The following is a 22,450-nucleotide window of genomic DNA, read 5'->3' as shown; positions in this document are numbered from 1 at the left end:
ATGATGATGCTAGGTATCATATGAAGGATCTGATTTGCATACTATGACTGCAGGTTATTTTGCTACTCTATTTAATTCCACTAACCCCACTGATGTTGATGTTGCCTTAAGCTCTATACAGCATTGTCTCTCAAATTCAATGAATAGAGATCTAACACGACCTTTTAGTGAAGTTGAGATCAATGATGCATTGTTCTAGATGCAACCACAGAAAGCACTAAGCCCGGATGGTATGCCTCTGTTATTTTTCTAGAAATATTGGTATGTGGTGGGAGAAACTATTACTGTTGTTGTGTTACAGGTTTTACATTCAGGTGTTATGCCTGCTAAATTTTTAATCTCACATATCTTGTGTTGATTTTGAAGAAACGACAGCCGGAGTACATCAAAGATTATAGACCCATTAGTTTATGTAATGTGGTCTATAAAATTATTGCCAAGGTCCTAGCCAGTCGGTTGAAGTTGATTATACCTAGGGTTATCTCGCCATCACAATGTGTTTTGTCCCAATCGGCTTATTACGAATAATGTTATGGTGGCCTATGAGAGGGTGGATGTGATTCAACGGAGGAAAAGAAGTAAAAAATTATGTATGTCAATTAAGTTAGATATGAGGAAAGCTTATGATCATGTTAAGTGGATTTTCTTTGAGAAACTTTTGTTAAAAATGAGCTTTGCTACTAAATTTATTCAGCTGGTTATGATGTGTATCACCACTGCTTCTTATAGAGTTCTTATAAATGGAGTTCCTTCGGATTTGATTCAACCCACACGTGGACTTCAGAAAGGTTGTCCTCTCTCCCCTTATTTATTTGTTATATGTGTTTAGGCTTTGTCTTCAATGCTGCAGAAGGTTGAATCAAAAAATCTAGTGAAGGGAGTTAGTGTTTGCAATAAAGCTCCACGGGTTAGTCACTTATTTTTTGCTGATGGTAGCTTCATCTTTTGTCGAGCTTCTGTTTTGGAGAATGTGCATATTCAGAATATTTTGGCTACTTATGGGGCTACCTCAAGCCAACAATTGAATAGGAGAAAACTGAATTATTATTTAGTCGGAATGTGAATGTGGAAGTAATGAACCAGATAAAGGAATTATGGGGTGTTCATTCTATCCATCATCATGATAGGTATCTTGGATTACCTCCTTTTGTTGGTAAATCGAAAATTCACACTTTTCGGGATATGAAAGACACGGTTTGGGAAAAATTACAAGGATGGAAGGAGAAGTTATTATCGCATGCTGGTCGTGAGGTATTGATTAAGGCTATGGTTTAGGTCATCCCAACCTATGCCATGAGTTGTTTTAAACTACCAAGAGGGTTGTGCTGAGAATTAGAAGGGCTGGTTGCACGGTTTTGATAGGGGCAAAGAGATCTTGAAAGTAGGGTTCACTGGGTGAGCTGGAAGCATATGTGCCGCTCAGAATTACCTGGTGGGTTGGGATTTCGGTACTTGGAGACGTTTAACTTGGCACTTCTAGCCAAGTAAGGATGGTGGCTGCAATAATACCAGAATTCTCTTTTTTATGTTGTTTCAAGGCCAAATATTTCCCGAATTGTGATTTTTTAGCATCTATTATGGGCTCTAGCCCTTCCTATGTGTGGCGCAATATATGTGAATCTAAATATGTTTTTCAATCTAGCTGTCTATGGTGTATTGCACAAGGGGACCAAGTGAGTATTTGGTCAGATAATTGGCTGCCTAACTCACCAAATAGGAAAGTCATTACTGGATGCAATGTTCTTAATGTTGATGCATGTGTTAACGAATTAATGGATACTTCACAGCCAAGTAGATGGAATTCATATTTGGTGAATCAGGTATTCCTTCCTATTGAGGCCTCAGATATACTTAATATTCCCTTATTTCCTCATTGGAATGTTGATAAGCTAGTATGGGGTTGTATACATAATGACATGTTCAGTGTAAAGTCACCTTATCACTTAGTGCTCCATTTAAGATATGTGAATGAAGCTGGAACTAGTTTACATGATGATTCACATAGATTATTTTGGAAAAATATTTGGCATCTGCAATTACCAAATAAAGTTAAAAGTTTTCTATGGAGGACTTATAATGATGGTTTACCCACAAAGTGCCAACTTTCTCATCGCAAGATACTTGCTTATGGTATATGCGATTTTTGTCATGCAGCTAACGAACATATTTTCCATGCATTATGTAAATGTCCTAACATTTCTCAAATCTAGGCTAAATACTTTGAAAGGGATATGAATATGTTGGAATTGCATTCTCGATTTGATAATGTGGTTTGGGCAATGATGGGACTTCATGGTCCCCATATTTTTTCACGATTTGTGATCATTGCTTGGGCTGTTTGGAAGTTTAGAAATTTAAGAATTTTCCAGAATAGTGAAGCTTCTGTTTTTTATGTTGTGGGAAACTATTTTTCCTATGTTGAAAGTCGTGTTGGTTCGGCAATGTTAGCAAGTCAATCAACAATTATCTACTTTGTGTTGGAAGCCTCCGCCATGTAGACAGTGGAAATTGAACTTCGATGGGGCTGTCTTTAGTCAACTACATTAGTCTAGGGTGGGTGCAATATTGCGGGATGACAATGGCAGCATGATTATTGTCATGTCAATGAAGGAAGAAGGCATTTATTTGGTGGAGTATATTGAGGCGCTTGTGGCCTTGAGGGCTTTTTAGATTATTCACCATATGGGGATCTCTCACTTGATACTTGAGGGGGATTCTCTTTTTGAAGTTACTCGATCAACCCAAGAACAAGAGTTTAGCTACAACCCTATGATTCGGGAGATTCAACTCTTATTATCTCATTTCCAGTCTTTTGATGTGTTTCATGTTGGCCTCAAGGAAATTAGGTAGCACATACATTGGCCCAAAATGCACATTTTGTGGGTGATACTCTTCAATGGTGGTCCACTCCACCTGACTTAATTCTAACTTGTTTAGTAGTGGATGCGGAGGGATGCTCTGTTGTGTAATTGTATGGCATGTCAGCGTCTGTAAGGATATGGCTTTCATTGTATCTGTTTCTTACTATTGAATAAAGCAATATTTGATTCTAAATAAAAAATAAAAAGCCGCACTTAAAAGTTCCTGGGAAAGACTTGTGTCCCAATTAATTCAAAAACTCAAGAAAATAATTTTATCAAAACTTTTTTAATGCTCCAAAATGACTTGTTAAATTTATATTTGGAACCCATATGAATTATTAGTAAGAGTAAGAATTTCTTTTTCTTTATCCTATTTACTACTCTGATATACTCATTCCCATATATTATGATCTCCCCTTAAATTTCAGAAACCCTAATCAAGCAATTCCATTATAGGTAACAAGTTTATCTCACATTTTTAGTTAAGATTGTTTCTAATACCTTTTATATTGAACCAAGTCACATATGGATCCATACTCTGAAAAAAACTAATCAAGATTATAATAAGAACACCTTAAAAATATTAGAAAATCTCATACAATATAAGAAATGCAGGATCTCAATCACCACTTTCCAATACTAATCATGAAAGTGGCCATTTATGGCTTCTTCCATTAAAGTAGAAGAAAAAATAAAAACGAAGTTTGTGTTTGTTAAAGAAATTTGCTTGGTCAATTGAAAGCAACAGAGGACCTCTCTTTTTTCGCCAAAATATTATGCCACAAACTAACAAATCAATTCGTAGATCTCACCTATTTTGACTCTCCATTCAAACAAAACTGGAATTGGTTCTTTCTTTGATATCCACGAAAACAAGAACATTATTTTTGCCTTGCTCATCACAAATTACAAATCACGTAGATGAGTGAATATATATATAGATATGAGTAATGTTACATATAATCATAGAGTACACAAAAGGCGCATAATCGTTTGAAAAATAGTAAAATCTACTATTAAAAAAATTAATTTTCTTCATGTGAATCTCATATTTACTCACTTTTTTTTATAGGAATTGTGCGACATCCTCCACGCTAGCATCCTAAAAGGGTCTATAATTTATTCATATATAAACTATCGAAACGGAAGAAGTATAAAAATATCTCATTTCAATACTTCAACCGAAACAGTCACCATTATGATATTCAAAACATTGGCATAAGTAGCCTAATTGATCCTTTACAAGCATGTTGCTGCCACACTGCCACCTTTTTCCTATCAAATTAGGGTGGCAAGAAAGTGTCCAAAATATACCATAAAATGGTGACACTTGTCCAAATATATCCTAGAGCATCGTGTCTCGGTCCTATGTGATGGCACCATTATGATGGCTTTAATGAACATAACCTATTCAGTTTCTAAAACATAAAAGAACACATCAGCAGCCCAACCGTCAGTTTCAAAACAAACTTTGCTGGTGAGTCAAATCTAGTTCTTAGTACAATGACTTCAATGCAACATATGATATTTTCATATCTGTGTATAGGAGTCATGTATCCAATTTAAAATCAAAGACCTTTCATTGCTTCTTCCCCAACCCTTAAACCCTCTTTTTTTCGCCTTAAGAAAAATGTATGTGAGAAATACAGAGTGAGTATGTTTGCCTATAACAATTAAGGAAAAAGGAAACGAACAGAGATGAGTAAAAGTCCTGTACTACTGGGACTCATCCATGTGGTCAGTCCGACTACAAGATTGAGGTCTTAAATCCTTGTCATCCTCAGATTCAGATGTTCCAAAAACAGAAGCTTCAAGTGCCTCAAGAAAAGATAAAACAGTGAACTTGTCTGCAAGAGAAGATGAAAGACAAAAAAGTCATCGGACCATGACGTAATGAGTGGATAAATCAAATGATGATTAAGCAATCTCCCTCATAAATGAGGTCATTTTAAAACCATCTTTTTATTCTTATTTTCTTTCCCATTTTCTTTTTATATTTTTCCAGCAATGGGTTCTGAAGGCAGAAAATTAAAAGCTTGAGCTCTTTACATGTTTCAATTCACAGATGGTCTTTTAACAAACATGGAGTATCACGTGGTTTCAAAGACTCTTCTCAACATCCAAGTCCTAAAACATGTATATAACCCAAACCTAAAGACTTCATGTTTTTTTTTTTATAAGTAATCAAGAAGTTTTATTCATAATAATAGGCAAAGCCCAAATACACAGAGTATACAGGAGAAATACCTAGCTATAATTTACAACTGAAAGAAGAAATTCATGGACATTGAGTCCATTACAAACAATAGCCCCACCCAAGAAAACAATGTTTTAAAGAAAAAAACTTTCAACACCTCCATTGTTCTCTCTTGGTTTTCGAAGCTTCTATCATTTCGCTCCAGCCAAATACACCAACACATACATATAGGGACCAAACCTACAGACTTTACTTTACCCTCAGAATTCTCCATCTAGAAACTTCACTGACCTCCCTAAGGTTCAATGTGGAAAATAGAAGAAACTAAAGCCCGTGATAAAAATGAAGGATTTGCCTGGTATACTAAAGTTCTACAAGTAACCAGCATGATAAGCATGATGGACACAAGATCTTGTAGAGTCAACATGGGAATAAAAAGCAAAGCTAAGAGATTTTGGAACCTAACAACTTACATTTACTTGGGTCAATACCAAACTGAGACAAATATATCTGTCCAGTTCGAAGTACCTACAAAAAAAAAATGTTGGATGAAATAAAGGTTATCTACTTGCAAACATAGAAAACTAACTAGGTGGGGCTAAAGATCCTCACATAAGTAAACGAATCCACTTGTTGGCAGAAAGATGGACTCTACAGCAACTCCAATATATCTTCTGGAGTCCGATGACCCTGCAATCATATAAACAGTAAAATTCGTAAAATGGACCAATACTGGAATAAAGGATTAACTCCAGAAAACTATACACCTCAGGCAAGTATGATGCTAAACACTGATCCAATGGCAATGTCTTGATCAATGGCATGATCAAATCAGGCTTCAAAATCTCTCTCAATCCAAAGCCTAGTCACAAAAGAACAGAGAAAATTAAACACGAATGTTGATGGAAGTAAAAATCTATGCGTTATGAGAACAACCCAATGAACCATGTGCCTTTCATAAAATTAACATGTTCATGACTCATTCATAAATCCTACTTGTAGGGTTTTCCAAATAAATTTTAACCTAAGACTAATTACATTACCGGGAGAGTTAACAAAAAGTCAGCAAATAGAGAAGATCTGGCCAATAAGACATATCCTGGACAACCAACATCATGCAACCTGCCTCTTAAGAATCTACTGCAACCAGGTCTTCCAGTATAAATCACCATTTAACGCACCTTTTTTTAAGTGTCATTTTAACACACTCAAAACAATGAATTAAATCCCACATGCAGAAGCATCTGTCATAGATAACAGGGAAGAAAGGAAGAAATGCATATGGTAATATGATGATAAGGCCTGCTTTTATTTTTCTATTGGCAAGCTATACAAAGACTCGTGAATCTTTCATAGGCTTAATGAAATATACAATAGCTGTCAAGTCTTTTTATTTCCATGTGGTAGTGTATGCTTTGTAATTGTGGCATGCGACAAAGACACTTCTCGGCAGCATTTTAATATAGTCTCAATATCTGAGGGTTTCATCAAATCTTTAAATTCCAATATATGCATCACCGGTAGTTTTCCCTCTAAAGGTTTCTCACACACGTCTACAAAGAAGGGGAATCTGGTAGACCTAGGACAAGGATTAACATAGACGTAAAGAGAGCAGAAGAAGCACATCATAAAGTACGACCTAAAAGCATTTTCAGGATAGGGAAGTGGCCAAAGAAGTGGCTTAACCCAGTAACCCTTCACATAAATTATGAAGAAAAAAAGTTATGGTGGAAGCATTATGCTACAATTTTTTATCCAACTTAAGTCTTTCTCGTCTGACTCAGACTAACCAACACATTTTATTAATTTTTCTTCCTCTTCTCTATTTTTTGTTCTTTTCTTCTTCTTTTTTTCTCGTCAATAATGTACAGCTTCAAAAGTTTGCCTATAATAGCTTGATTGACAGGCTTCTTTACAGTCTAGCTGATACCAGAGATTGCTACATAAAATAGAAACTCAAATTATCACCTCCATCATGATCCCCAGCATTATTTGCAACATATACAATTAAATAACAGAAGAGTGAAACTTTACAGCATCAATGGCAAAGAAAATATAAAGCATTCTTTAAGGAGACAGCTTCATACCTGCAGGACCAATGCTACTTAAGATTTGTTGCAGGTATTCCAGTTTCACCGGTCCAGATGAAGAGGTGACCTCACTAGTTACATTCGCAGCCAAGTTTGTGCTGACCATGTTTCCAGCTCTGTAAACCAGAATATAGAGATTGATTTAAAGCAATGTCCAGAAAATTGAAAGAAATTAGGAAACTTAGTTATGTTAGCGTTGCAATACATCATCTATCTCAGTCCAGATTGCTTCAGAGGAATCAACTAATAGATGACTATCAAAATAGAACAAAATAGCATACGAAACAACATGACCAAAATGATGCATGTCCCGAAGGACTTGGGAAACAATGATCACTCAAAGAGCATAGGGCAACAAATCAAATATAAATCTTGTAAAATATAAGAAAATCATCAGAAAGATACATTAGAGAGAAAAATAGTTTCTACGCTGCACAAAACTCTAATCCCAAACCCTCCTGTCAAAAGCAATCTCAACCCACCACTGTGCTCAACAGGATGCATTTTCACATGTCATACGATTTAGTAGACAGTAGCTGCCTAGCTGGCATAGTGAATGCCTTGCTCTCTCCTTAGAAAGAATTAGCACCATTAATAGTGTTTTCAAGAATCTCAGTTTTTATCTATTCAGATAAATATGATCCTTGAATGAATCCATTAATGTGCTGGATTTCATGAGGTGTGTGTGTGTGTGTGTTTATGTATACCACAGAGTTGTTCAAATTTTCAAAATATCTTACAAAGAAGTGAAATGATTAAAAGAACTTGACTGGCTTGAGATATTACAACTCCAACATGGTATGTGCTTTCTAATTGATATTTTCAATAGTGTAGAATTCATTACTCTCAACTTGACCATCCAATTGAACCCATTACCAGACCAAATTAACAAGCAATCGTGTTGACTGGTCTCTTATTATTATCATTACTATTTTTCAATAATTAACTTCAATTTGCTATAAGAACTGTACCTTGATGAGATATCATCTTCAATCATATCTTCAGAAACTTGTAGAGGAACAAAAGGATCAGCATCTTCATCACTAGGGAACTCCTCTGCTAAAAACAGCAAAATAAGAGCACATACTAGCGGAAATCATAAACAAAATAAGAGCAGCATGCCTACCAATTTCAACATAACGGCTTTTTGAAATCAATATGAAGTCCAGGCATATCAGGAAGGGAAGGACAATTGGTTATTTTAAGGATCAAACTTGCACTACACATTGATATATTTGCAAAGAATGGAAAGCATGGAATACAATATATTATTGGCAGGAAGGGAAGGAAACTATTTGATAAGACAAGCATGGCTAAAGAGAGGATGTGTAGAAAAAAAACAATAATTAAAAAGAAATAACGTTGAAAAGTCTGTTTTCACTTTTTGCTTTCCCAAAGCAGAGATAAAATGGACCTTAAAAATTTAGAATAGAACTTATTGAAGAATTTTTTTTTTTATAAGTAATTAGAGATTTTATTAGAAACGAATGTATAGGCAAAGCCCATGTACACAGGAAGTATACAAAAGAAAATGCCTAGATACATTCTAGAATACGGAAAGTGACATCAGAAAATAATGAGCGAAGGATCCGTTATTCCCAAAGCTGAAATCCAAGACAGCAAGGATTGTACAAAAAAGTTCCAGATTTTTTCTAGAGAATGCTCTTTATCATTAAAACACCGCTCATTTATTTCCATCCAAATACACCACATAAGACACAAAGGAGTCATCTTCCAAGCCGTGCCCACTTCAGAACAACCATGAATCCCGTTCCAACACTCAAGGAGGCCAACCTGTTAGGACCCCGTGTGTTGTGGCCCACGGCCAAGCTACTAGCCGTGTCGAGACAAGGCTAGACAGCCCCATAGAAGGCCCACGGGCATGCCTTGGGCCCTGCCATAACATGCCCAGGATGCCCAATGAGGCTAGTGACCAGGCCAGCATGCCCAGCCTGCCCAGCGCGCCTTGCCTAGGCCATGCCAGCAGGCCCTTGCAGTAGCCCCAACGTGCAGCCCCAATGCCCAAGCCCCTGCCTGGGCCATGCCAGCGCCTAGGCCATGCCTGGGCCATGTCAGCCACACGCCTGGCCAACCTGTCAGCCGCCCATGGCCCATGCCATGGGCCAGCCTAGGCCAGCAAGGGCCAACATATGTCATGGGCCACTTTGGCCATGCAAGGAATTATCATTTTATTATTTTTATTTATTTTATTTAATAATATTCCAATGGACCTATTGGGGATTTCCACTTTGTAATCTCTATAAATAGGACCCTTAGCACCTTGATTTAGAGCTTTTGATCATTTGACATTTTTCCCATTGTGGACGGTTTGGCTTGTTCTTGTGAATACTTTGGTGCATTTGCACTTGGGCTACTTGGGTGACATTCGTGAACCCCAAAGAGAGGATCATCACCTTGCAACTCGTGAATAGGTGTTGTTCCATTTATCTATCTTTTGATTATTGTTTCATCACCTTGAAATCAGTGGATAGGTGTGATTCTAGTTTATTCAATATATGATAAGTTTCCTTCATCTTTGTGCATTCTTGATTTAGTGTTGAAATTGTTCTTCATTGAGTTATTGAATGTTCATGCGTGTTCGTCCATTTTATTCATCCACATATTCCTTTACAGTTCTGGATCCTATATGGTTGCAAGAATTAGGGGACTCCTATAGGTTTGACATGGAGTTTCGAGAGTTATGTAAAAAATTAAAGAAGAGGCAGCTAGCTGAGAGGGGTTTTTCCTTGGTGAATGTGTTGCTTTTGAAGAAGGGAAAGATTTACTTAACTAAAAACTCTCCTTTTAAGGCCCAAGTGTTGCATTATATACATAACAACCCCTATGGAGGACATGCTGGGTATAAAAAATCCTTACATAAGGCTAAGGCTAATTTTTTTTTGCCTGGAATGAAAAAAGATCTTTAAACCTACATAAGGGAGTGTGCAACTTGCCAAAGGTGCAAATCCGAGAACTTGCACCCTTCTGGTCTTCTCTAACCACTGCAAATTCCTACCAGAAGTTAGACTGACATCTCAATGGATTTCATTGAGGCACTGCCCATATCAAAAGGGTTCTTAGTAATCCTAGTGGTAGTAGGCAGATTTACAAAGTATGCTGATTTCCTTCCCTTGTCACACCCTACACTGCCTCTACATTGGCCAAGTTGTTCTTCTCACAGACATTTACGTTGCATTGGATGCCTTCTACTATAGTCTCAGATCGAGATGTGATCTTCACTAGCTTCTTCTAGAAGGAGATGTTCAGGCTGTAGGGCACTAAACTATCATGTTCCTCAGCCTACCATCCACAATTTGATGGTCAGACCAAGGTGGTGAACCGCTGCATACAACAGTATTTGAGGTGCTTCGTACATCGCAGGCCAAAGGAGTGGTCCACCTGGTTACTGTGGGGGGAATGGTGGTACAACACCAACCTCCATTCCTCCACTAAAGTTACCCCCTTTGAGGCTTTTTATGGGGTTCACCTTACCCTAGTGCAGTATGTCTCAGGATCTACTCAAAATCAGGAGGTGGATTCTCAACTAAAGTCTAGGGAACAAAACATATCAATACTCAAGAAAAATTTACAAGCAACCCAAGAGCCTATGAAGAAACAATACGACAAGCACCATATTAAAAGAGAGTTCGAGATTGTTGATCTGGTTTACCTCAAATTACAGAAGCATCGACATCAAAGTGTAGCCACACGACAAAGTCCCAAGCTTTCTCCCTGTTTTTTCAGACCCTTCAAGGTTTTGGAAAAAATTAGGTGAGTTGCTTACAGATTGGAATTGCCCCTGACTCCTTGATTCATCCCGTATTTCATGTTTACCTCCTTAAGAAACATGTTAGTTCGAGTGTTCATCCCACACCAGAGTTGCCATTTGTCGATCCACATGGATCCCTGCGCATAGAACTAGAAAGGGTGTTAGATTGCCAAATGATAAAGCACAAAAATTGTGCTTTAATCGAGCTCTTAATCAAATGGAGTGGATCACCATAAGAGGACTCGTCGTGGGTCACCATGGAGTAGCTTTGCCGGCAATTTCCCAACCTTGTGGGCAAAGTCTTCTGAGGGAAAGATGTTGTTAAAAGCTTGTGATAGTTTGGAGTCGTGTAGGAAGAACATATGAAGCAAGAAGAAGAGAAGGAGTTACGGGCTAAGTAATTGATCGTGGGCCAGACTGGAGTTGTGGATCGTGGCATCGTGGGCTGGCTTGCTATAGGCTTGCTCTTTTATTTCAGTTATTTGTTTAGTTGTGTTTAGTTTGCTTCTGTTATTCTGTCCAGCCCATGAAGGTATTCGTCATTTACTTTAGTTTCTGTTTTTACCTTTTCGTTAAATTGTCAAAAGAATCTGTAGTGGGGCATCATTCATCACTACAAAGGTTTTATCCTTCTGGAGGTGCTGATTTTCTCGAAAAATCAAAATATGTTCTACTTTTTACATTTCATCACACACACACATTTGGGTCCTTAACACCCCTCATTTGACGTACTTGCCATCAATGTAAAAATTATAGGTGTTTTTGTAAAAAGAAGAAAGTTCTTCATCTCTGATACTTGTTAGCGAATTGGAGTTGAGCTTACCTTGTGTGCGAATTGGTTTTGAGCTTACCTGGACTCACCTCATCGACAAAATATTTGTTGCTTTTAGTGAATTGATTTTAGTCATAGAAATTGAATTTTACTTAAATTTTGGGCTTACCTGGGCTATTTTTAAAGCTTGTGATTAACTTACGATGAGAACTTGTGAATTTTCACATGACTGAAACGTGTGATTAATCACTTGGTAGCATATACCCTGCCATGAGTTACATTAGTCTTCAAAAATTTTGGTTATGCCTTCTTTTTGGAGATTGGAGAGAAATCCACTGACTTTTTGGTGGGACGGGTAAACCCAGATACCCTATGCCTTGTTTTATACATTAAATCTCATTCTAGATTTTCGGCGACGGAAAGCACTTGTGATGGCTTTATGATGTTCAGCAACGAGATGGCGAGGGGAAGGTGATGGGAGGCGATGGGTCTGATTTCTGAATGTGTTCAAAATACATCTCAAAAGATTTCATTCAGCCTTTATTTTTAATAATATTATGTGACGTAACATGTCACGTGGCATGACACGTCAAGCAGTCACTTGCAGCGGGAAGATACAAGCAGCACTGTAACACCACTCTGATTAAAAATATAGCTCGAAGTCGGTATGTTTTCGTGCACTATTTCCGTATACATGATACTCCTATATTGCGTTTGGCTCGGTTTTATTTTAATAGATTTTAATTTCCCGTTCTTGACATTGGAAAGTTGAAGTCTTTTTGAATTCTTCTTCATTTTTTTGGCCGATTTTACCTCCGTTTTCTCAGGAAACAAACAAGGTTTTTAGGAATATTCTGTTCAATATACTTGCGTTTTCGTTAAAATGACAGGCTTGATCTTTATTTGATTAACAGTTTGCGAGTTAAATGGTGAAATAATCAATTTCGAAGGGATAGACTATCGTGAGAATACTAATGGATTGTGTTGAGCGGTGAAAAAGGTAAAATAAAAGTGACAGAGACTTGATCTTTGTTTCATGCCACGTCAAGCGGTAATGTTGTTCGGTCAAAACCGAGCGGCACAGTGGCTTGAGCTTACAGATCAACGATTGATACTGCAGTCTGTAGCTCAAAAATACCCCCGGCCTCGAGCATCTGCTTCTCATCTGTATGTATAAGCCCCCTGATCATGCAAATCCTCTCCATCAGGGAATAAAATCCCCTGATTTTTCCTCTCTTACAAATTAGGGCTTTGTATTCCCAATCTCTCACCGCTCTTGTCGCCGTCCTCTGAGGTCCAGCCACTGCCGCCAGGTGCCTCTACGTTCAACCTAAGGATACTGCCGATTCTGCCCATTATTGTTCAGGTAAATCTCCCTCTCAATTCTCTTGATATCTCCCCTGTTTTACTATATCTCTTTATTCCTCTCTCTCCCCGTTGGTTTTCGGAACGAAGGGGATGGGCTTCACTGAGTCTTTCGTGAATGCGTATTGGTGGCAGTGAGGCGTCAAATTTGTTGATTAATAATGTAATATTGGTCATCCGAAGAGTGGGGAATATCTATTGTTGCCAACGGATTCTTGTCTCCATAGTCCATCCCCCCAAACTGCCTTCCCTTGTGGGAGTGGTGCTGTTTTCTTTGAGTTCTTGGGATCTTGCATGAACTAAACAACTGGGGTATGTTGAGTATGTGAGAGCTCATGCGGAGGAGAGCAAAGAAGTTTCTGATCTGGGTTCAGAATCATGAAGATCCTTTTCCTGCAATTTGTAACTCCAAGATGGGGGGTTGACAATGTCTTCTTTTCCTATTCCCCATAATTTATTGCAACCCACCCCCTTTCTTCTATTGCTCTGGCAAGCAAGATTCTTATAATTTTTATTTGCTGAAAGAGAGAGAACAAGGATTGAGGTTGAAATTTCTAAGGCAAATTAAGTAGATTGTCGCTAGCTTTTAGTGCAGTTACTAAATAGCCCCCTAGTACTTTTAATTAAAAGAGAAAATGTCCTTAAAAAATTCAATTTTTGATGGGTGTGGAAAGTATATCAAGACCCAGGTCTGGTAATAGCGGTAGTCATGTTTAACTCTTGATTGTGAGCAAGTAATACTTGTGTGGGTATTAAGTTATTTTAAGACATGCTTGGCCTGTTCCTTTTTGAGAAATACTCCTAATTTGTTTGTAAGTACAGACAGAAAAGTCATAGACCATCAAGGTAACTGGCCTTTCAGTTTAGTTTATAATTCTCTCAATTCTAACAAATATGCACTAAAATATCATAATACTTCTAGCCTTTTGCAATTAATGTTTAGATTTCTTTATTCTATTGCACAAAATTATGAATGAGATGCAGTTGAATCCGAGTTTGCAAAGATAAAATATACTTTGGGTTCATTTTATCTGCTAACAATTAATGGTTCCATTGAAGAAAAGAGGGACACACACATATATAATAATCAGTCTAGCATATGATGAGAGGATGATTAAACAAACAAGAAGAGGGTTATTTATTAAGATACCAATTAAACATAGTTGGCTTTTGGCCCAAAATATTTTCTTGCACTCTGTTTTCAGTTTGAAGTTCCTATAATTTTTCTTGCACTTCTTCATGCACTCCATTTTCTGTTGACATTTTCACCTTCACTACTTCCATCTCAACTAGAGAAAGATGGCCGAGACTACATCAAGTACTGCAATTTGGGAAGAAATCGAGCGATCCGAGAGGTAATTTGGTGTAATTTCCTTTTGTTATTGCTTCTTAAAATTAGACATATCTTGCTCGAGAACAAAAGAAATTCGAAGAATTTTCAATTTTTTTTTTTTTAAAGTTTTTTCAAAGAATGGAAGCACACACTGCCATAAGTTTCATGATATTGTTGTTCTTGTTGCGGTTACAGCTACCTAGTGTGCTCAATGTATGAGGAGGCGGCATCCTTAGCTTCATCGATATTAAAGCGTCTTTGCAACAATAACGATAACGAAGGCATTGAAGCTGGAGAAGATGTTGAATTCTACGACATGTTAGAGTCGACTGGTATGGTGTTGGTGCAGTCCTTGAAGGAACTTGGAAGGTAATTTTAATTCCCTCTATTCGTAGATTAAGTGTGTGATTGTAAACCCCAAAAATAGGGAATTTGATTTAATTAAATTTCAATTCATTTGTTGTACCATCGAAGGTGTTGAGCTAGAATTCAGTTAAATCCATGTTATTGATGATACTGTGCGATTGGATGAGTACACATGGCAGCATCCTTTGTACTCCTAGAGTTTACTTGATAAAAAAACTTTCATTGTTTTTAGGGAAAAGAAAAAAAAAAAGAGCATGAAGGTCCATTGGAGTAGTTTATAGTTGTTGAGTTTAAGAGCCATCTTATTTGAAGGGGTTTGTACAGTTGATGGCTTTTTGCCCGATGTTTTTGGGGTTTATTAGGTGGTTCAATTGGCCTTTTTTCTATTAAATGATATCTAGGCCTTGCCATGAGGAAAAAACAGAAGCTTTAGAGGCCCATATTCAGGAAAAAAACTGGGGATGATGGGATTTGTTTTTAAATGATATAGGCCTTGCAGTGATATTGTTGGCAGATCTTTAGAAGACCAAACAGCACTGTTAAAACGTTTTTTTTTCACCCTTTTTCTATTTAAAATCATCAACTCTACAATAACTTGCTAAAATCATACTGTAGGTGTGAATCAAGGTTTTTACCTAATAGGTTTTTAATTGAAACCCTAAGAATAACATCAAGACTAAATGAGTATTGAGGTCTTGATGAATTTGGTGTGAATGATTGGATCTTGCACTGATTTTCATGACAAAAACCATTCAAGAAAGATATTGAAATTTATTAGAAGGTTATTTGACATCTAAACTTGGATCTTGAAGGAGAAGACTTGAAAAAGTTGAAAATACTTGCCTAAATCACCAAAAGGGAGGCCAGCGGACGAGGCTTATGTTAAGGGAGGAAAAGGGCTATGATTTTATGAAATTCTCCGAGTTTTGGGGTTTGAAAAGGGGCAGCAGGAAGGGGAGTTGTGGCTGGGTTGAAATAATAAGGTTTTGGGCATATTTACCAGAGAACTTTAGAGTTTTCTTCGGGAGAAATGCTTAGTCTACACAGAAATCTTACACAAGGAAGTTTACGCACTGACATGGTTTAATATGAGATCCATCAGATTGTAAAACCCTTTTTATTTTAAAGTAGATATAACGTATTACATTAAGCCATGTTAGCGTGTAAACTTCCTTGTGTAGGATATGTGTGTAGACCTAACACTTTTTGATCTGATTAGAAATTCTTATTCTACTAGGATTCTAATTTTTCTTGGACCCTTTTAGGCTGACCCGAATAGAACTAGGTATGGGCATTGGTTTTTTTTAGATAGGAGGTATGGGCATTGTTACTCCTTAATTCTGGGCCCCAAATACTGTTTCTAACACTTCTTTAAAGCCATAAAAAGGGACCAATGAAAATTAAAAATAAAACATACAAAACTAATGAAATTCATAACCTACCCCTCAATGAAGTATTTGGTGTTGCACAAATGCTACATATTATGTATTTCTTAAAATATTATTCATAGTTTCTTTGGGTTCATGCAGGTCATCAGAAATTCTGAATCAGCTTAAACTACTTTATGTTCTTGTCACTGCTATCCCTGTTCAAGTTCTGCTTACTGGGTACATTTATCTCTTGTACATGTTACTTTTCCTATATTCTAAATTCTCCATGCGATATAAATTTGACACACAGGTACAAGTGTTTTATCTTTACGTGTGAGTGGTTGTTTAACCTTAAATTTATTAAAAATAAGCTTGGGCTTAAACATTAATTTTGTCAAAGCAGCCATAACGTGGTTAGAATGTCCATAAATGGCTATTCTCCAAAGTATTTTTGTATGTAATTATCTACTGAAAATAAAGTTATTTGTAAAAATGTCTAAGGAGGTTTTAGGATTATTCAGCTGTCTAGTACCACAGTTGTTCAAGGAACTTCTTTCTTTCTTTTGTTTTTCCCTTTTTAGAAGAAGTTCTTTAAATATCAGATTTTAAAGTAAACATTTATCACTTCTAATATCACTGTTATTGATATTTGTGGTGGTTTTTACTTATAAAAAATGTTTTTCATTTAAAACTTATCTTAAGGAAATAAACTAATTATATTCCTGAAAGAAAATTGGGTTTGGGGCCGAAGGCCTGTAGATGTACATAAGTGCAATGAAGGCTTACAAAAGAGAATAAGGATCAATAAATTCTGGAAGAGTTGTCCTTTTGGCTTTTAAAGTTACATACCAAAGGCATAGAAATCTGAGAAAAGTCCATTGGAGTAAGATAATCACTAGTTCTCATATTTAGAATTAATGATTCTGTTAATTCTGAGAAAAGTACCTATCTACTTCTAGATAGCCTTTTTTCTTGTATACATCCCGTGTACCTGGATTGCACCTTTTGTGTTTTTCAATGAAATAACTGCTTAGCAAAAGCAGAGAACATTAATTCTCATAACATTTTCTCTGAATTTTTTCTTCATGCATATGCCTAAGAAGACAAAGTAGTCAAATTCCAAAAACTTGTATTGAAGCATTATGCTCTTCTGTGAACTACTATTCATGGGGTTTGATTTATAGCATTTGCTATGGTTTACATGTAAGCTTAATTCAATCTCTAAAACTTAGGTCATGGAACATGGCTTACCTGTGGATTTATGTAATTCTTTTCATTCTTTGCATGTCAGGCAAAGTAAGGTCCCTGTTGCTTCTTAGTGAGGTATACCTGTAGCATTGGGATGGATCGACTGGCTAATATGTTCTCGGGTTTCTGTTTTTTATAAATGCGTCTTCTAGTGTCTGGGATTTATAGACATATTGTACACCATTCTGTTGTGCATAAGACGTGGGTAAATCAGTTTTTTTATGTTGGGCATGTATCATAGTTTTGGCAAACATATTCTTGGAAGGAAGTAATGTCTATACTTCAAAAGAGTGGTTGTCAAACCTTTTGTCATTTTTTTGTCCTTTCAGGGTTTGCTTTCAGATATCAGAAGGTTCTTCTTTTGGTGTTCGGGAATTTCTTGAGGATTTCCTTAGCAAGTGGAGATCTATAGATGAAAGATACTATGTTCTTGTTGATGCAGAAGCAAATGTAGATTGTATGCCAAGACATGACAGGCGTTTTATTCTAGGAGTTGATGAATATTTTGAAGTTGTCGAGGTCTATGCCGTGACCCTTCTTGCAACAGTTTTAAATGATTTTGAATTTGCCATCTCGTTGGTTGAGAAAGCTGCACTACCTGAGGAAAAACGACAGGTATTTTATATTATCATAGATCTAAGTTGGAGTCACCCTTTATTGGAATGAACTGTGTTGGTTTTTGGATTTGGCATGACATCCTGTGTTCATGAACTGTTTTCATGACATTTGATATCATTGTCGGACTAAGCTATAGAATTAAAGTATAAATGAGAATTACCATTTTTTAGATTGACTGATGCTATTCCTATGGTTCATGATTTGTTGTTGACTCTTTTCTCGCATAAGATTTGGCTCATCAACTATGAGGACAGGCTTTTCAGTAGAAAGCCTTCACCAAACATTATATGTTAATGTTGAACTGTTCATGTGGGATGTGCAATTGCTATTTGACATAGTCAACCTTAGAGTAAAAAGGGTAGGTAGCGATTTAAGGGCTAAAATGTTACAGTTCATTTGTTTCATTGTTCTCATCTTCTTTTGGGGGTTAACTGATGGTATTTCTTCCGGTCATTTTAAAGTTTCACATTCAAAAACTTCCATCAAACCCCAAGGGGATGGCCCAAGTGGCGAAGGCCTTGGTCTTGGGGTATCACTCCCTTCAAGGTCCAAGGTTCAACACCTCATGGGTGCAAACAATCATTTGGGGCCACACCCCTTGATAAAAAGCCAGTGATTTAACCAGTTCCATGTAGGAAAACTTCCACGGGTGCGGTGCATGGGACTAGGGTTTACTCTGCATAGGTGGGTCCGAAAGACCCTATCTTGGAGAGGTTCCTTGAAAAAAAAAAAAAAAAAATTCCATCACGTAAACATGTGGAGTTGGTTATCTGAAAAATTCAGTATTTGTGCATGTTAACGTTCATTTCAAACTTTGACATTTTTTTGGACACGCGGGCACATACATATATGAGCTTACCAGTCATTTTCTAGTTTTACCATCGACTTTTTCCCTTATGTAAATATGTGCGGTTCTTATATGTAAACTTCAGCAAATTTTGGGTATGTAAATGTGCATTTCAACTTCGGAGCAGTCTTTTTTTTTTGTGTTACCGTCAACATTTTCCCTTATGTAAATATTTGCGGTTGCTTTTCTGTAAGCTTCAGTAAATTTTATGTTCATTTTAACTTTTTAACGGACACACACACACGAACATGAAAATAAGTAGGGAATCAGAAGCATGCCTTAAAAATGGTCTGCACTTAATTGATGGTTATTTATTTATTTTTTGCATTGTTATATCTATATGATGTCTCGTTCTGTTGGTGCCCATAATCCCCCACTATTGCAACTCAGTCTTATCCTCCATCATCTTTGCTATTGTTATCCTTATCAAGTATTTATGTACTTGTCCCAAAGGGTCAAGCTGATGGGAATGGGTGCATTTAGTCGTTTAATTAATATTTTAACACTCATCTCATGTGCGAGTCAGACTCTTCTTTAATAAATGGGGTCCAACATGTGAATACTTAGAGGATGCTTGGGGAATGATATTAGATGAGAATTTTGTTAATAATAGTAAAATGGTTTGTGAATAGTAGTGAGATAGTTTGAGTTAAGTATTTTTTGGGTTTTGGGAAAGGAGAGAAAAAATTGAATAAGAAGTATTATAAAGTTAAAATATTGTTAAAATATAATTTTTGTTTTGAGATTTGAAAAAGCTGAATTGTTTTTTATTTTTTGTTTAAACATTTGAAAAAATTGTAATGATTAGTTTAAAAAAGTTGTAATGATTAGTTTGAAAGTGTTTGTATTTGAATGATGTTTGGGAAGGAAATAAGATGAGATAAGATTAGATGGGATGAGATGAAAATGATATCCAAACATCCCCTTAATTGAATTTGGGGGGGTGGTGGGTGGAGAGTGTTGATTTAGGATTCGAACTTAAGACTTGTGTTTTGTACCACGTTAAATCACTACTTGTCTCAAAAGCTCAAGCCGATAAGAAGAGGCGAATATTACCATTTCATCTATATTCTCACAATTTACTTTATCGATTTCCCTTCTTTTGCGAAAATCGTTAATCATTATTTCTTCCTATCATTTCATGGAAAGTATTTCTTTGCGGGGGTCTTGTATACCTTCTGGATACTTGCACCATGCCTTTATTGAACTTTAAATGTAGTTGTATAAAAAGGAATCATGTCACTAAATTTTACTCACGTTTCCCCCTTCATTTGTAGAAATACAAACATATAACAGAACATGTTCCTTGTTACTATTTATTTTTACCATTTATCAAAAGCTAAATTTCTCAGTTTGATTTTATAGTTAACTGAGAAAACCCTTCGTCGATTTATCTAGAAGCCTAAATTTTGATAACCTTCTACGAATTGCCTTTATTTTGTCTTTGGTGGCATTTGAAAAGTTTTTTTTTTTCTTCCATATTGATAATAGTAAATTCACGGATTAGGGATTTCATACTATCCTTATTATTACATTTATAGTAGATAAAATATGTTTTTAGCTATTTCATACTGTATTTTCAAGCAAGGCCAGTTTGTAATTGGGATAATATTTCCTAGTCTTGGTGATGACTCTGTGTTTCATGAGTGAGTTGATATACATTCTTGATGGAAATTCAAATAATTTTATTTCATTTCCATGTTTTTCCAAATGGCTGAAAACATCAGATTGTTTTATCAATTGATTAAAAAAAATATTAGTTCTTATATTTTCCCATGTCCTTTATTATAGGTACTTCTGAGGAAATTACATTCCCTTCATTCTATTAAAGCCACCAACTTGTCACAAGGACCCTCAATTTTACCGGGAGATAATCATGACGCTCGTTTCTCATCACTGAAAGAACTGAATGTGCCTGAGGGTTCTCGAAAAGCATTGAATGCCAAATACCAACCTAATCAAGGGAGTGTTGCCAAACAAGCAGTTTTAAAATTCTCTGAACGGATAGAACCATGTTTCTGGTGGTTTCGTACCATCACTTTGAAGTTTGGTAATGCTCGATTGGTTGTATCGAAAGGGAAAATTTTCCTGGGCTGTTTGATCTTGCTCATGTGCCATGTTGTCCGAAAGAAAAAGGCTATTTTGAAGAGGTACTATATTCTCTTCTTTCTGGTCTACATGTATGTAGGATTCCAAAGTCAAGAGATTATAAAATTTATTCCTTTTCTACGTTTAGTTTAAAATCCTACTTGGGTTTTGGCTTGCAGCTGTGTCTCTCCCAAAATGAAAGTAAAACTTTAAGATTCCCTTTTTCTAAACTAATTGTATAGCCTGTTTAAGATGACCTTTCATATTTAGCAAAGCCTGTACTAGGTTTCTGTTACAATAATCAATGTTCTTATGCTGAAATTTGTGACACAGCAGTTGGATAATCTTCCAATCCAAGATGTTGTCTTCACACACAAAAAAAAAAATTTAATAAATATAACTGATTATTGCTCTGTTTAAACTGCTCAAAATACACTGTATAGCTGAAAAAACCCTCAATAGAATGGAAGAGGCTGAAAGCTAATCTAATTCAACTGTGAAGAGTTCAGATGATTTACTAAAATGTTTTTGTTTCAGGTTTGCTGGAAGACATGTACTGTTCTTGAAGAGGGCCGTGATGGATTTGTGGCAGCTTGCGTTTTCGTACCAAGTGAATCCTCTAGCATCTGTTCAATCTATTGCCGCTGCAACACGTGGAGGGCAGTGATGAGATTTACAGTAATTTCCCATTTTAGGTCTCTCATACAGGTATGAACACATCTTTTATGGAACAACCTAGACTCTGAAGAGCCGATGATATTTTCATACACGGTTCTTGTGTTTCGTTTTTCTGGTCAAGATGCCATGAAATCATATCCATGAACTGATACAAAGTTTCTGTTTAACGAACAGGTGCAATTCTTTGTGCAAGGTTTTGTGGCAATAAATTCACCATAAAATCTCCTTGTTCTGCATATATTTTCATGGTTGTAATGAATAAACGAAGTGAGAAGTTCAGTAATATATATATATATCATGCAACGTCTGCAGTGTCAAGGGACTTTGCTTTTTCTTTTCGTAAGTGTCATTAGCATAGTTTTATTTTTTTTTCTGTGCGCATTACAAGTTCCATCAAATTTATTTTTCTAAGTTAGGTGCATGGTTTATTATAGGGAGATACTTTAGCCATAAGAAAATTACACAAAAATAATCGCAAATTAATGTGGTACGTCAGATTGTAAAGTTATTTTTATTGTAAAGTAAATTTAATGGATCTCACGAATACATCAGTTTATGGGTTTAGTTTTGTATAATTTTTTTGTATCTGCAGTCATTCTCTTTATTATATCAAAGTTATAGATGGTTTGTTGGGGCCATGACACCATCTGTTGTGTACATTTTTTCTTCTTTTTCGTTTCATGTTTTTTTAATATATTTAAATATATTTAAAAAATAAAAAAATATATCAATACACTATAAGTTATTTTCTTAATTATCAAGTAAAAAAAATTAAATACACGAGCGGTCAAAGTGAGGGGGCAAATTTAGGCGGTAAACTAGCATTTTCCTTCCTTTTTAACGACCTT

The 22,450-nt window shown here is 36.2% G+C and overlaps 1 protein-coding gene and 1 pseudogene across 1 annotated transcript; one reads left to right on the top strand and one right to left on the bottom strand.

Annotated features, from left to right (window-relative positions):
- Positions 1–4,577: 4,577 nt before the first annotated feature.
- LOC108993074 lies at positions 4,578–9,219 on the bottom strand (annotated as a pseudogene).
- A 3,572-nt stretch (positions 9,220–12,791) lies between these two features.
- On the top strand, positions 12,792–21,937 carry LOC108993227 (protein APEM9). The gene is made up of 8 exons (XM_035686082.1): positions 12,792–13,055; positions 14,348–14,409; positions 14,583–14,756; positions 16,283–16,360; positions 17,701–17,986; positions 20,628–20,986; positions 21,462–21,632; positions 21,777–21,937. The coding sequence occupies exons 2-7, from the start codon at positions 14,354–14,356 to the stop codon at positions 21,589–21,591; spliced, it is 1,083 nt and encodes a 360-aa protein (XP_035541975.1). The 5' UTR covers positions 12,792–13,055; positions 14,348–14,353; the 3' UTR covers positions 21,592–21,632; positions 21,777–21,937.
- Positions 21,938–22,450: the final 513 nt, after the last annotated feature.

Source organism: Juglans regia, chromosome 15, assembly GCF_001411555.2.
Source record: "Juglans regia cultivar Chandler chromosome 15, Walnut 2.0, whole genome shotgun sequence".
In the NCBI taxonomy this organism is placed as follows: domain Eukaryota; kingdom Viridiplantae; phylum Streptophyta; class Magnoliopsida; order Fagales; family Juglandaceae; genus Juglans; species Juglans regia.
The sequence above is the reverse complement of the archived record's forward strand: the minus strand, read 5'-3'. Positions and strand labels throughout refer to the sequence as shown.